Source organism: Armigeres subalbatus, chromosome 1, assembly GCF_024139115.2.
Source record: "Armigeres subalbatus isolate Guangzhou_Male chromosome 1, GZ_Asu_2, whole genome shotgun sequence".
Classification (NCBI taxonomy): Eukaryota; Metazoa; Arthropoda; class Insecta; order Diptera; family Culicidae; genus Armigeres; species Armigeres subalbatus.
In genome coordinates, this window is record NC_085139.1 from 308774890 (window position 1) to 308787100 (window position 12211).

Below are 12211 nucleotides of genomic sequence, written 5' to 3' on the forward strand. Positions count from 1 at the left end.
TCTGGTGACAACGACGATGGAGCTCGTTGTTTGAGATCCAGTTGTGAGGCCACCAGGCCCGAATTATATACCGCAGGCATCTGTTAATGAACACCTGCAGCCGTTGAGTGTTCTCCACTGATACACACCATGTTTCACTAGCGTATAACAGCACAGATTTCACGTTAGAGTTGAAAATTCGTATTTTGGTGCGTTCACTTATCTGCCTGTTTTTCCAGATATTTCTTAAACTCGCAAAGGCAGCCCTTGCTTTCTTTATCCGTGCGCCTATGTCGATCTTGGTACCGCCGTCTGACGCCATTTGGCTACCAAGATATTGGAAGCTTTCAACATTCTCCACTGGTTGCCCGGCTACTGTGAAACTGGAAGGAGTCTGGAAGGAGTGTTTACATCCAACGATTTGGTTTTGTTGACGTTGATGACTAAACATGCCGAAGAAGAGCGCTCGGCAAGGTAGTTGAGCTTACTCTGCATATCAGAGCGCCGTTGCGCGAGGAGTGCAACATCATCCGCCAATTCGAAGTCATTTAGGTGCTCCATGGTTATAGGCTGCCATAACAGCCCGCGGTTTGGTTCACGGTCAATCGCATCTACCAGAATCTCATCGATTACGATGAAGAACAGTAACGGTGATAGAATACATCCTTGCCTCACACCAGCTTCGATCCGGATAGGGTCGGACAGGACCCCATTGTGCAGCACTCTAAACGAAAAGGCCTCGTACTGTGCTTCGATGAGGCCGATGAATTTCTCAGGAACTCCCTTGCGTCTCAGGGCGCCCACATATTCTCGTGATTGAGACGGTCGAAAGCTTTTTCGCAGTCAATGAATACCAAGTAATGGGACTCTTGGAATTCGTTGCACAGAATTTTGAGAACGGTACACAGCAACATAATGCCCGCCAGTTATCGCATACAGTCAGGTCACCCTTTTTGGGCACCTTCACTAAGATCCAAGTAAACCACATATCGTATAACAAACAGCAAATAAAGTCGAATTTGCGTCCATCAAAAATCTAAATCGCATTCCATATCAAACTTTGTCAGATTATTGTCGAACAATGTTGTATTGAATGCATCGTATACGATAATTTTTACCGTAGTGGAAATCAATCGTTTTTTTTGTCTTTATTGTCGAGACTTTCAGCCCGATGCAGGCTTGTCTCGTAAAATCAATCGTAATTGTGTAAATAAAAACTCGTAATAACTTATATTCATTGCAATATCCTATATCAGTGCGAATGAATGTCTACGTGAATCGTAATACAATCGAAACCACTTCAGTCCAAATGGCTTGTAGACGTTTCAAGTAGAGGGTCTTGTTTCCCGGACTATAAAAAATCCCGGGATCCGGGATTAAATTTTTCGTTATCCCGGGATCCCGGGATAAAAATAAAAATACTTGCAAATTTCAATTTCATATATTTATTACATTTTTAAGAATGGTAAAATATGTATCAGGTCAATTTACTAACGACTCGCCCCTTGTCTACTCGCTTGCAATCCGGTGAATGGCACGACGCCATGTTTTTTTTTGTTTTTGCATATTTGCAACATTCAGTGTAAAATTCATGATAGTATGTTTTTTGTTTACTAACATCACATATGATTCTCTTTAGGATACAAAACTGTCGGTGGGATACGGTCGCGCAATGTTGGCTGTAAAACAAACCTACTGTGTGAGATCGGGATGCCACCGGGCTGCTTGTAATACGGTTTAATAAATGTTAAGGCGTTGATGCTTGAATCCGACAATAAATAATTCTTATTAGTTATTTCAGAATTAAAATCAGAGAACACCCGCTCGCTCAACCGGTGATTGGTAGATTTTCAAACAATTCTGTATAAGATCCTACCAAAACCTGTATAAGAACTGGGCATATGCGAAAACGCTAGATTCTTTTATAAATATTATATGAACCTTACAATTTCGCAAGCTTTTCTTACAATTTTTGTTTGTAATCTTCAGTAAGTTCAGATAGCAAAAAAGTCTAGTCAACAACATTACGTCACGAGCTTTCAGCGCCTCCGATATCACCCCAACAGGCTGGGGAGCGTCGAATATCGATTGAACCAGATCCAGATAATTTTTGATTATGTACGTACTTTTATTGTTATGGAGCGATTTCACCGTTCACTAGTTTTCAGAACATCCTGAACGAGTTGAAGTTGTTCCCTAAACCGGTTTTCATCCTTCCTCTGGAATTCGAACAATGTTTCGGATTCGTTTGAAAGTTTCTCCAAAATCGGTTTTATATAATCTGAATTAAATTCAACAATTGGTTAAGAAAATCAATATAATATAAGTTCAGATATCACCAAATGATAACGAATTGAGTTCGTCATCTGATTTTTCACTACCATTGATGTCGTTGAAACAATCGTCGTCATCATTATCTGAACATTTTTATTCCGACATAATCGTCTTGGACTTGGGGGACTTCGATGAAGAACGTCATTAATAGCGAGGTGCGACAACTTGGGACAACTTCGGCTTTACGGATCGTTTCCGGCGGAGAAGATAAAGCAATCCGTGGAACAGCTGTTAACGAGTTGTGACATTGAACACAATTTCGTAGCCGCAGTTGATCGCACATCGGATGGCGCTTCGATTATTGTGAAATCTGGAAAGCTGATTCCTTATTTTCATCAGCTGTATGTTCGCTCCAAAAACAAAATAGTCAGAAGGTTAGGAGACCTATATTGTTACTCATCACTCTCTCGACGAATTGAGAAGATATCTGTGATTGCTTGTTTGTGTATGTTTGTATGTATGGGTGTGCATAAGACATGCGGGAAAATAAAAGCCGATGGGCTAACAAACTAGAATCGGTGCAATTATGCAGAACATACATTCATTCATTTATCTTAAATATTTTTGTTATCATGTATTTTTTATTTTCGGGAAATCCCGGGATTTGCATGAAAAATCCCGGGATCCGGGATGCATTACATCCCGGGATATCCCGGGATTTTTGTCCCGGGATTTCCCGAACAAGACCCTCTAGTTTCAAGCAGTTGTAAAGATATAAATTGTGTAGTTTATGTTGAACAAAAATCCATCTCACTTCAAGGTGTGCAGTATGGTGCAGTGGTAGAGTATCCGCCTGCAAATCTAAAGATCGCACGTTCGAGACTTGATGCTGATAAATAAAAAATATTTTCTATATTTTAATGTTTAATCGTAATAATGGTTTTTTGCTGTCGGGGAAAATCGTAAAATAAAACTCGTATGTAAAGCTATGTCCATTTAGAATCCGGAATAATAAAATCATCTGTATCTCGGTAACGGATTGACGTACAAATAAGGTTAATACATCAAAACAAAGGTAATTTACTGTACTTTAAGGAAAAAAAATATGATACAAATCTTTTTTTTTTTTGTTTCTAGTTAAAATTCGCACCTTCTTCTTTATTCCTCTCATTAAAAGTTGCACACCTCTGAAGTCAACTTCCTTGACACATTTGTTCCACATTTTGGCCATCTGAGTCGCGTCCCGAGCTGTATTTCCACTTTTCTTAAGCTTCCGCTTCATTAATGCCCAAAATGTCTCGATGGGCCGGAGCTGTGGGCAGTTGCGTGAATATATTTTATCGATGAAATCTTCGTTATTATCGCGGTACCACTAGATGACTCCCCGGCTGTAGTGGCAACTCGCCAAATCTGGCCAAAACTTCACGGGACCTTTATGGGCTTTATGGAAGGTAGACCGCGGTTTTTGAGACATTCCTCCTTGTACAGCTGCGAGTCCATCGTCCTATTCGTCACAAACACTTAGGTCTTTGCTCCACAGCTGCATATCCCTTGCCAAAATCATCTGTGTTTTTTTGCAAGTTTGTCCAAAAAGCAAACTTAAACTTCGCAGGAACTACGCCTCGTGCCGTCGCCATGTAGAATTTTCCGCTAGGAAGCAGTCCGAAATCCATTTTGACGTAGGTTCCATCGTCGATGAGCAGGATTATCAACGTGGGTGTGCAGATTTTTTTCTCTCCTATCGGCTTCCATCTGGAATAAATTTTGACTCGCTGCACGAAACATCGTGAAATTTATACCACAGCAAGTGGGCGCCTAGGTAGACAAACCGCTGTATAAGATTTCTAGCAACGGTCACTTTCCGTGCCGCTGCAATACAATAAATTATTCCGGATTCTAAATGGACATAGCTTTGCCTATATCGCCTCCACTTTGGTACGTATATAGCCAATCTGTGCATTATATACGATTAAGTTGGTTCTTATATAATAACCTATATCAAGAGTTAAAGGTACCAAAATGTTGACTGGGATACCTTGCATCCAGTTGAAAGTTGCGATGTCCAAGATATTACGAAATAAAAGATGCAGTAGTTGAGCGGACGTCATGGGGTCAGCTTCGAGCATCTCGGCTGATATGCAGTCGACCCCTGGAGCTTTATTCGATTTCATGCTTTGGATGGCTGTCTGAATCTCTAGCAGTGATGGAGCTTCGGTATTGACGCGTGTTATACGTCGGATCCTAGGCAGATCAGTGGTGGTGGCCTGGCTGGCACTTGAAAAAGTTGTTCGAAGTGGTCGAACCAGCATTTCAGCTGGTCAGTTGGGTCGGTCAATAACTGATCATTCGCGTCTTTCACAGGCATCGTTGCATTCATCTTCGCCCTGCTTAAGCGTCGTGAGATATCGTAGAGGAGGCGAATGTCCCCGGTTGCGGCGGCTCTCTCTCCTTCGTCGGCCAGAGAGTCTGCCCACGCTCGCTTGTCCCGTCGGCATGAGCGTTTTACTTCCTTCTCAAGAGCCGCGTATCGTTGACGGGCTAATACTTTGGCTCCTCTGGTTTTCGATTGCTCTATTGCGGATTTGACTTCTCTTCGCTCCTGTATCTTCCTCCAGGTCTCATCGGTGATCCATTGTTTTCTCTGGGTGCGTAGTTCGCCCAGATTGTTCTCGCTGGTGGCGATGAAGGCATTCTTGATGGCGGTCCATTGGTCTTCTACGCTGCCACCTTCCGGAATATCTGCAGCACGCGTCTCCAGTTCTTCAACGAAGGACCGTTTCACCGTGGCATCTTCCAGTCGGCGTGTTCACCTCGTAAACCAGAGTATAGCAGAACTTGTCCCGACGGCATTCTGTGTTCTCCAAAGTTTGGCCAACGGACTTCACTCAGTCCCAGGATCTCAAGCTTCATGCGGCGTGCCTCATTGGCAAGTTGTGCCAATTTACCCTGCTGGGCTAGGGTTAAAACGTTCCATATTCCTATTCGTGTCCGTTGTTTCGCACAAAGAGTCGTCGCCGTAAAATCAGTCCGTATTCTTTCATTATCGGATTCTCGAACAAATTGATGTTTCGGGAACAGTAGGTTGTTGGCCCAAGGTTCCCTATCCACCGGGATGGGGCTGCCATCTTAGGTATAGCTTCCGGGGAATAGCATTTCATACTCAGCCGCTGGATGCCAGAACAGACGCTGTTGCAGCCGCACCTCTTTGGTGGACAGACGCTCGATCAGTCGGGTCAAATTTGTTTAAAGTCCCACCCAACACCAGGACTAGGCTAGTGCGCTTTGAGCGGCACACGGTCGCTTCGATAGGGCCTACTTGGGGACACATGCAGCTTTTTATAGAAGTTCAACAGAGCCCACTGTTGAACCCCACCACATCCTAGGCAGACCCTACAGGACGCACCCTCTCACTCTAGCTGATGTCAGAAGGACAACAGTGCCCAGGCTGCACTACCAGCTAAGTACGCAACCCTTAACTGGCGTTCAATTGTCATCGGAAGACCCGTGGAAGCATGAGTATTGGAACTTGTGAGGACCAGAGCTATGTTAGGCGCCCCTTCCCAGATGTCAACTCACCATTTCGCAGCCCACCCTAACTTATTGGTTGTTGTTTTGTGAGGTTGTAAGTTGTGAAAAAAATAGAAAAAAATATATGTTATTTCGATCATTTAGCTCAAAATAATTCAATTTTGTTTTGGGCGGGGTAAAATGGTCAGGCGGTGGGGTAAATTGAACAAACTTGCAAATAAAGCAAATAAGTCGTTAAAAATATTTTAAACCAAATACATATTCTTAATAATATTCAAAATATTACCTGGTATAAACTCTTCGTTTTATCACAAATAAGCAGACGTACTGGGGTTGGACCAAATGATAGGGCGGATAACATTTTTACCAACATTTGATTGACCATTACTCTTGTGAAATATCAACCGGTTCTTTCGGTTTTGGCATGACTCGGCAGGAAATTCGTCTAGTTTTAATAACTGGTTCAAAATCATGTTCTGATCTCAGGAGAATTTTCGGATTATTTGAGGGCATATCGAAAATGCTAGTTTTTGTGCGCCTTTATTATTCTCATTAGCGAAATATTGGCCCTTCTCATATTTTTTTACAGAAACTAGACTGCCCTTCTACGCATAATTGTCCCATGTTTCTTGATGTGTCCCATATGTTTTGATGAAAAATCTCAAACTCGAGCCAATTTGTCTCACTGAAAAAATGAAGTTGTTGTCTGATAATAATAGAAACTGAAAACCGTTTAAATAAGTAGGGATTCGTTTTATGTCCTGGAAAAGTGTTGCCTACGCTCATAACATCCCAAAAATATTTGTTAAATTTCAAGATCGAATCGATTCTTAAATTGGTGGGACAAATTGACTCGAGTTTGGATTTTTTCATCAAAGGTAACATGGGACAATTATGCGTAGAACGGCAGTAGAGCCTCCACGTAAGAGACGCGGCTACAAAGCAAGACCATGCTGAGGGTGGCTGGGTTTGATTCCCGGACCCGTTCTAGGCAATTTTCGGATTGGAAATTGTCTCGACTTCCCTGTGGGCATAAAGGTATCATCGTGTTAGCCCGTAAAGTTTACTGCCCTTCGAAGGAAGCTTTCGTCGTAGAAGCTACAAGGTTCCTAGAATTAAGATCCAAAACCTTTAGTGTTGACGTCAACTGAAGATCAGGATAGGCAAAGTATGTTGATTTGATTTCTTGAAAATATAAACTATGGTATCATCATCAGCTTCTATTAGCAGGAGATGAACCAGTCTCCGGATGAAAATCTCCCAAATATAGATAGGGTTAGGCGGGGCAAGATGGGTCACGGGGTAAGATGGGTCATGGCCGTTTTTTAGCATCGTGTACATTTTAATGTGGCGATTATGACTTTGTAGGAGGAATAATTTGGTTCTACTTTATTATCACTCGATTTGGTGATAAAATTTTATTTTGGTCGAGTATGGCAAGGTAAAATATTTTTCAGCATTTATTTTTCTCATGCGAAACATACTTCCTATGAAACATGTTATCCCGTCGAGCAATGTGAAATTTAAACATTTTTAGTAAAATTGTGAAAGTATAATATGTTATGAAGGTGATATTGTACTATCTGCTTTGAAATAAATAAATTTGATCGAAAATTAGACAGTCTAACATAAACTTGCAAACGGGGTATAATGGGTCAGCACATACTGAAGTGCATAGTTCGTATTCAAAACATATTTTCCATTGCTCGTTTAATCATTTTAAGGTTACTTTTGACATAATGATGTTAATTTGTTTATTAAAATGTCTATTTTTGTTTTTAAGAAAGCTATACTTAGACGGCTTGTTTTCATAAGAATTTTCAGACATTTTAAATGTAGAGCCATTTCTTCATCCAAGGCTTAAACATTATTTTTTATTCAATATAATCATTGACAATAAAGCTTTCTATCTGTGTATAAATCAATGTTGGGAATAAAAACAATATTAATTGCAGTATTTAAAGGTGACCCATCTTGCCCCGCTGTTTGACCCATCTTACCCCGCCATTTTTTGATTGACAGAAAAATAGACTTCTACTTTAATGACTCGAAGTGGAATAATAAGTGGAGTTTTTGTTATTTCATACCCTTGGCTTACAGATTATGAGCTATTTTTATAGATCCATGTTGAAAAGTTGAATTAAAATGTTTCTGTTTTGAGATATTAAGGGTTCGCCTTAGGCGACCCATCTTGCCCCATCATACCCTAATAATAATAAGCTTCTATTAACTGACTCGAATTTGACGTCTTTCTTCGAGTAGACCGAGTCGGTTTAGATTTTATTTCTCCGCCTGAATTACAATCAATCTCTGCTTATTCTGCTTATTTATTATTTGCTACATGTCTGGAAAGTGAAATTGAGATCGGTGTTTGATACTAATATCATCCCGCCCGAATAGATTGAGTCTGTAGCCGCGCAATCCAAAACGCCTCAGCAGCATTCACCCTGCAGATGTGTCCCCTCGGTTCTCATTATTTTTCAAATTTGAGGTTGCTTGGCATTTGCTGCGTATTCCTATATGTTTATTGAAACTCAGACGTCGATCAACAATAACCCCGCAAATTCTTGTGTGTAGGACTTCCGAGAAAGGAGTCTGTTTCATAAGTAAGACAAAAGTTTCATGATGTTTCCGTTTCTTACACAGTTGCATGAATCCCGTCGAAATATTTAGACCAATACATGATGATTGAAAGTAAGAAAGTAGAATATTTAAATAGCATTCAGGCACTATTTAACGTAAATGCGCAATAACATTAACACGAGCAGTTCCTTTCAGTTACCAAACAACCATTATGCCAAACGGCTATTTTATTCGTGAATAACATATAAATAATAAAACCTGACATAACAGCACAATATTTCCTATTTACCCCCCTCCCCTTCCTTCCAGGTAGATCGCTTTCAGTAAGTCAAAAGTAATTTTCGGACATTTATAAATTACTTTTGCTCATCCATGGGTCACATCCCACTTCACATTATTTCCGATCATTTATTGACCTCATCTCGAAAATCTATAATTTTTAAAATGTTCTGCAGAAACTAAAAAATGATTTCCCTTGCACAGCTTATGAGCCAAACTGGCCACTTGTTTTAAATTCTTATATTCAACAATCTGAGTGATAGATTGAACAATTTGATCATTTGCTTAAAATTCCAAAATTGGTAGCAGAAAAATTAAATCTTGACATCCAGTGAAAAAAACGCAATGAATAATTGTTTCAATTAGAAACTTTTTTTTCCAATGTTGCAGAATAAGCACAAAGTATCAAATATGGCAAGATATATATGCACAATTTGAAGAACACCGCAGTAAATAATAGTCCATTAATAATAATTATCACATTCAAAAATATTAGCACAATCACATTTCATAACACAAATTATTGTGACTAACAGTATCAAGCATGTTGCAATCAGTAATGGAAAGAATAATCTAATAGTAACAGAATAACCCGTATAATAACTTACTAAAGTAACTTACATAAAATAGCATGCTTATCACCGCTTACTAAACTAGTTACTTTAGTAGCAAAGTTTGTCTCTTGCATTCTGTAGACAAGCGCATGGTCCAGATTGTTTGCGACGTTGGTCAAACAGATCGCGCTTTATTCACAAACCGCACTTTTTCCCTCTATACCTTCCTAGGTGGAGACCATGCGCGAGAAGATCATAATGCTCGAACTGGAAGAGCCCTCGTCGGGAAGCAGCGAGCGCCAGAAGCTACCCCCACCGCCACAATTGCAGTCCCCCGACTATGACGATTCCACCGAAGCAGCGGATGTTTCCCTGGAGGAGGACGACGACGACGATGACGACCGCCCCGACGGACGCACTCCGGATCACGATCAACCGATCAGTGATCAGGAAGACGAGCACGACGAACAGGAGGAGGTGAAGCCCCTTCAGACAATAGTGGAGGTGATCAACCCGGCAATCGGCGGTGGCGATGGCTACATCAACGATATCATCATCGGACGATACAACGATGACTGCGCGGAAGATTCGTTCGCGTCCGTATCGTCCCCTTCGACGTACAGCGGCAACGTCGCGCGCTATTCATACGAAGAGGGCAGCTACGAGTCCATCAACGACAGGATGAAGAACGTCCTGCGAGAGCTGAAGCAGAATGAGAAGGTGAGACTGAACCTATCCAAGAGCATGACTGAGGAAGAACTGGCGGAACAGGATGAAGACGAAGACGAGGAAGATGAACAGGAGTATCATCTTCATCAGCAGGTGCAAGAGCAGGAGTTGCATGTAAGTGTTTCAGATCACGTCCAACTTCTATCATCATAATAATCATTTCGAACATTTTTTTTGCGACAGCCCGACGAAGATGAAGACGAAGAGTTTCGCCACTACGAAGAGAAAACCGGTGCAATCGGAACAGTGTTCATGGTGCGCGAACGATTGATCAACGACTTCTACACGCATCAAAGTGAAGTGACGACGCAAGAGCATACCTCACAGCAACGGCTGGACTACTACGATGGGTGCGAAGTGATCCAGAATCCTGCCGCGCAAGCCTTCGAAGAGGAGCTGGACAAGATGCACAGTCTCAGCAAGCTGCAGAAGATGACGCTGCACGACGAGAAGCTGAAGGCCGTGTTCTGCGACGACGAAGACGACGACGAGGAGGAAGAAGCGGCGGGCAGTTCTTCGCTCGGTGAGGTAAGTGGTACGGAGCGGAAGAACAGCAGCGGTGCAAATCAGGAGAGACCGAGTGGCATTCCCATTGCTGGTTCCAATGGAAGTGGCAGCTCGAAGCGGAAAAAGCGAAAGAGTAAGAAGAAGAAATGAGAGGTCTTCTTCCGAGAGCTGTAAAGAGTCCCCATCCGTCCTAGATCACAAAGGTAGCGATCGCGAAGCGATTACGTTTTCCTAGTTGGGAGAATATAGTTTACTTTTATTATTTATAGAACTGAGAACTTTATGAGGACGTTTTGTTTTAAACTTTTTTTTTAACTTCTCATATCGAGAAAGCGACGGTATTTTAAAATGAAATGAACTATTCCATTACAATTATTCCTTCGATAATTTGGATTTTTTTATTAGACGATTTTCGGAAGTACGGCGACAATAATGAGCAATTTATTTGATCAATTTAAATAAATTTTGAAATCTAACACATAAATGTATTAATATTTATTTATCCTTACTACGCAGTAATCGACGTTTTCGTGGTTATGCAAAAATCGTTTTAGTCGTCTCGTAATATTAGTATATAATTATGAAGAACGTACGGCAGCGATCATCGTACTATTCGTCTAATTGCTGCAACTACTGTTAAGACTATCTACTAAAATCCTGAATAAGTAGTCGTAATATATATTCCCTTTTCTTTGGTCTATGAAGAAATGGTAGAATGATCTATAATATATTGAATAATTTAAGAGCTTTTGATATTGTTGTATGGTCGAAAACAATCCGAATATCCTTGAATTATTTCAATTTCATAACCGTCGCTGTTGGCTAAGAACGTTGGCTTTTCTGCTGTTATCCACACATTCATCATCGTAAAATTTTAGTTTGGATATTAATTGGCTTTTATTGGTAAAGATGACAAGAACTAAACTCAAAGTACCTATTTTGATATCTACGGTCTGCGGCAACACACACGAACTGGGAACAGCTTTTATAGTGATGGGCGATACGCAAAGGCGCGTGATCGGGTGGGGCCGATTAATGAGAGAGTGTGTAGGTTGAGGATGAAAGGCCGGTTCTTTAACAGTAGCATAATCATCGTCCATAGCCCACACTCCGGAAGCACTGATGATGATAAGTACGCATTCTACGCGCAACGTGAAGTACGACAGCTGCCCAAGCCGCGACGTCAAAATCATCATAGGAGATTTGAACGCTCAGGTTGGCCAAGAGGAGGAGTTTAGACCGACTATTGGGGAGTTCAGCGCTCACCGGCTGACGAACGAAAACGGCCTACGACTAATTGATTTCGCCGCCTCCAAGAATATGGCCATTCGCAGCACCTACTTCCAACACAGCCTCCCGTATCGGTACACCTGGAGATCACCACTGCAGACAGAATCACAAATCGACCACGTTCTGAATGATGGACGGCACTTCTCCGACATTATCGACGTCAGGACATATCGTGGCGCTAACATCGACTCTGACCACTATCTGGTGATGATTAAACTGCGCCCAAAACTATCCATCATCAACAATGTTCGGTACCGACGACCGCCGCGGTACGACCTAGAGCGACTGAAGCAACCTGATGTCGCCACTGCGCGCAGCATCTCGAGGCAGCGTTCCTGGAAGAGGGTGAGCTCGATGGGGCCCCTCTTGAGGACTGCTGGAATACAGTTAAAGCAGCCATTAACGACGCAGCGGAGAACAACGTCGGGTATGTGGGACGAAGTTTGCGGAGCGATTGGTTCGACGAAGAGTGCAGATAGATTCTGGAG

The 12211-nt window shown here is 41.7% G+C and overlaps 1 protein-coding gene across 19 annotated transcripts in view; it reads left to right on the forward strand.

Moving 5' to 3' along the window:
• LOC134207896 (protein lap4) overlaps positions 1-11178 on the forward strand; it is a 250176-nt gene extending 238998 nt beyond the window's left edge. For all 19 annotated transcript variants that reach the window (XM_062683915.1, XM_062683917.1, XM_062683922.1 and 16 more), the window contains 2 exons: positions 9429-10040; positions 10110-11178. In XM_062683915.1, coding sequence (XP_062539899.1) covers positions 9429-10040; positions 10110-10583 — 1086 coding nt within the window. In that variant the 3' untranslated portion in view covers positions 10584-11178. The remainder of the gene's footprint in view (positions 1-9428; positions 10041-10109) is intronic.
• Positions 11179-12211: the final 1033 nt, after the last annotated feature.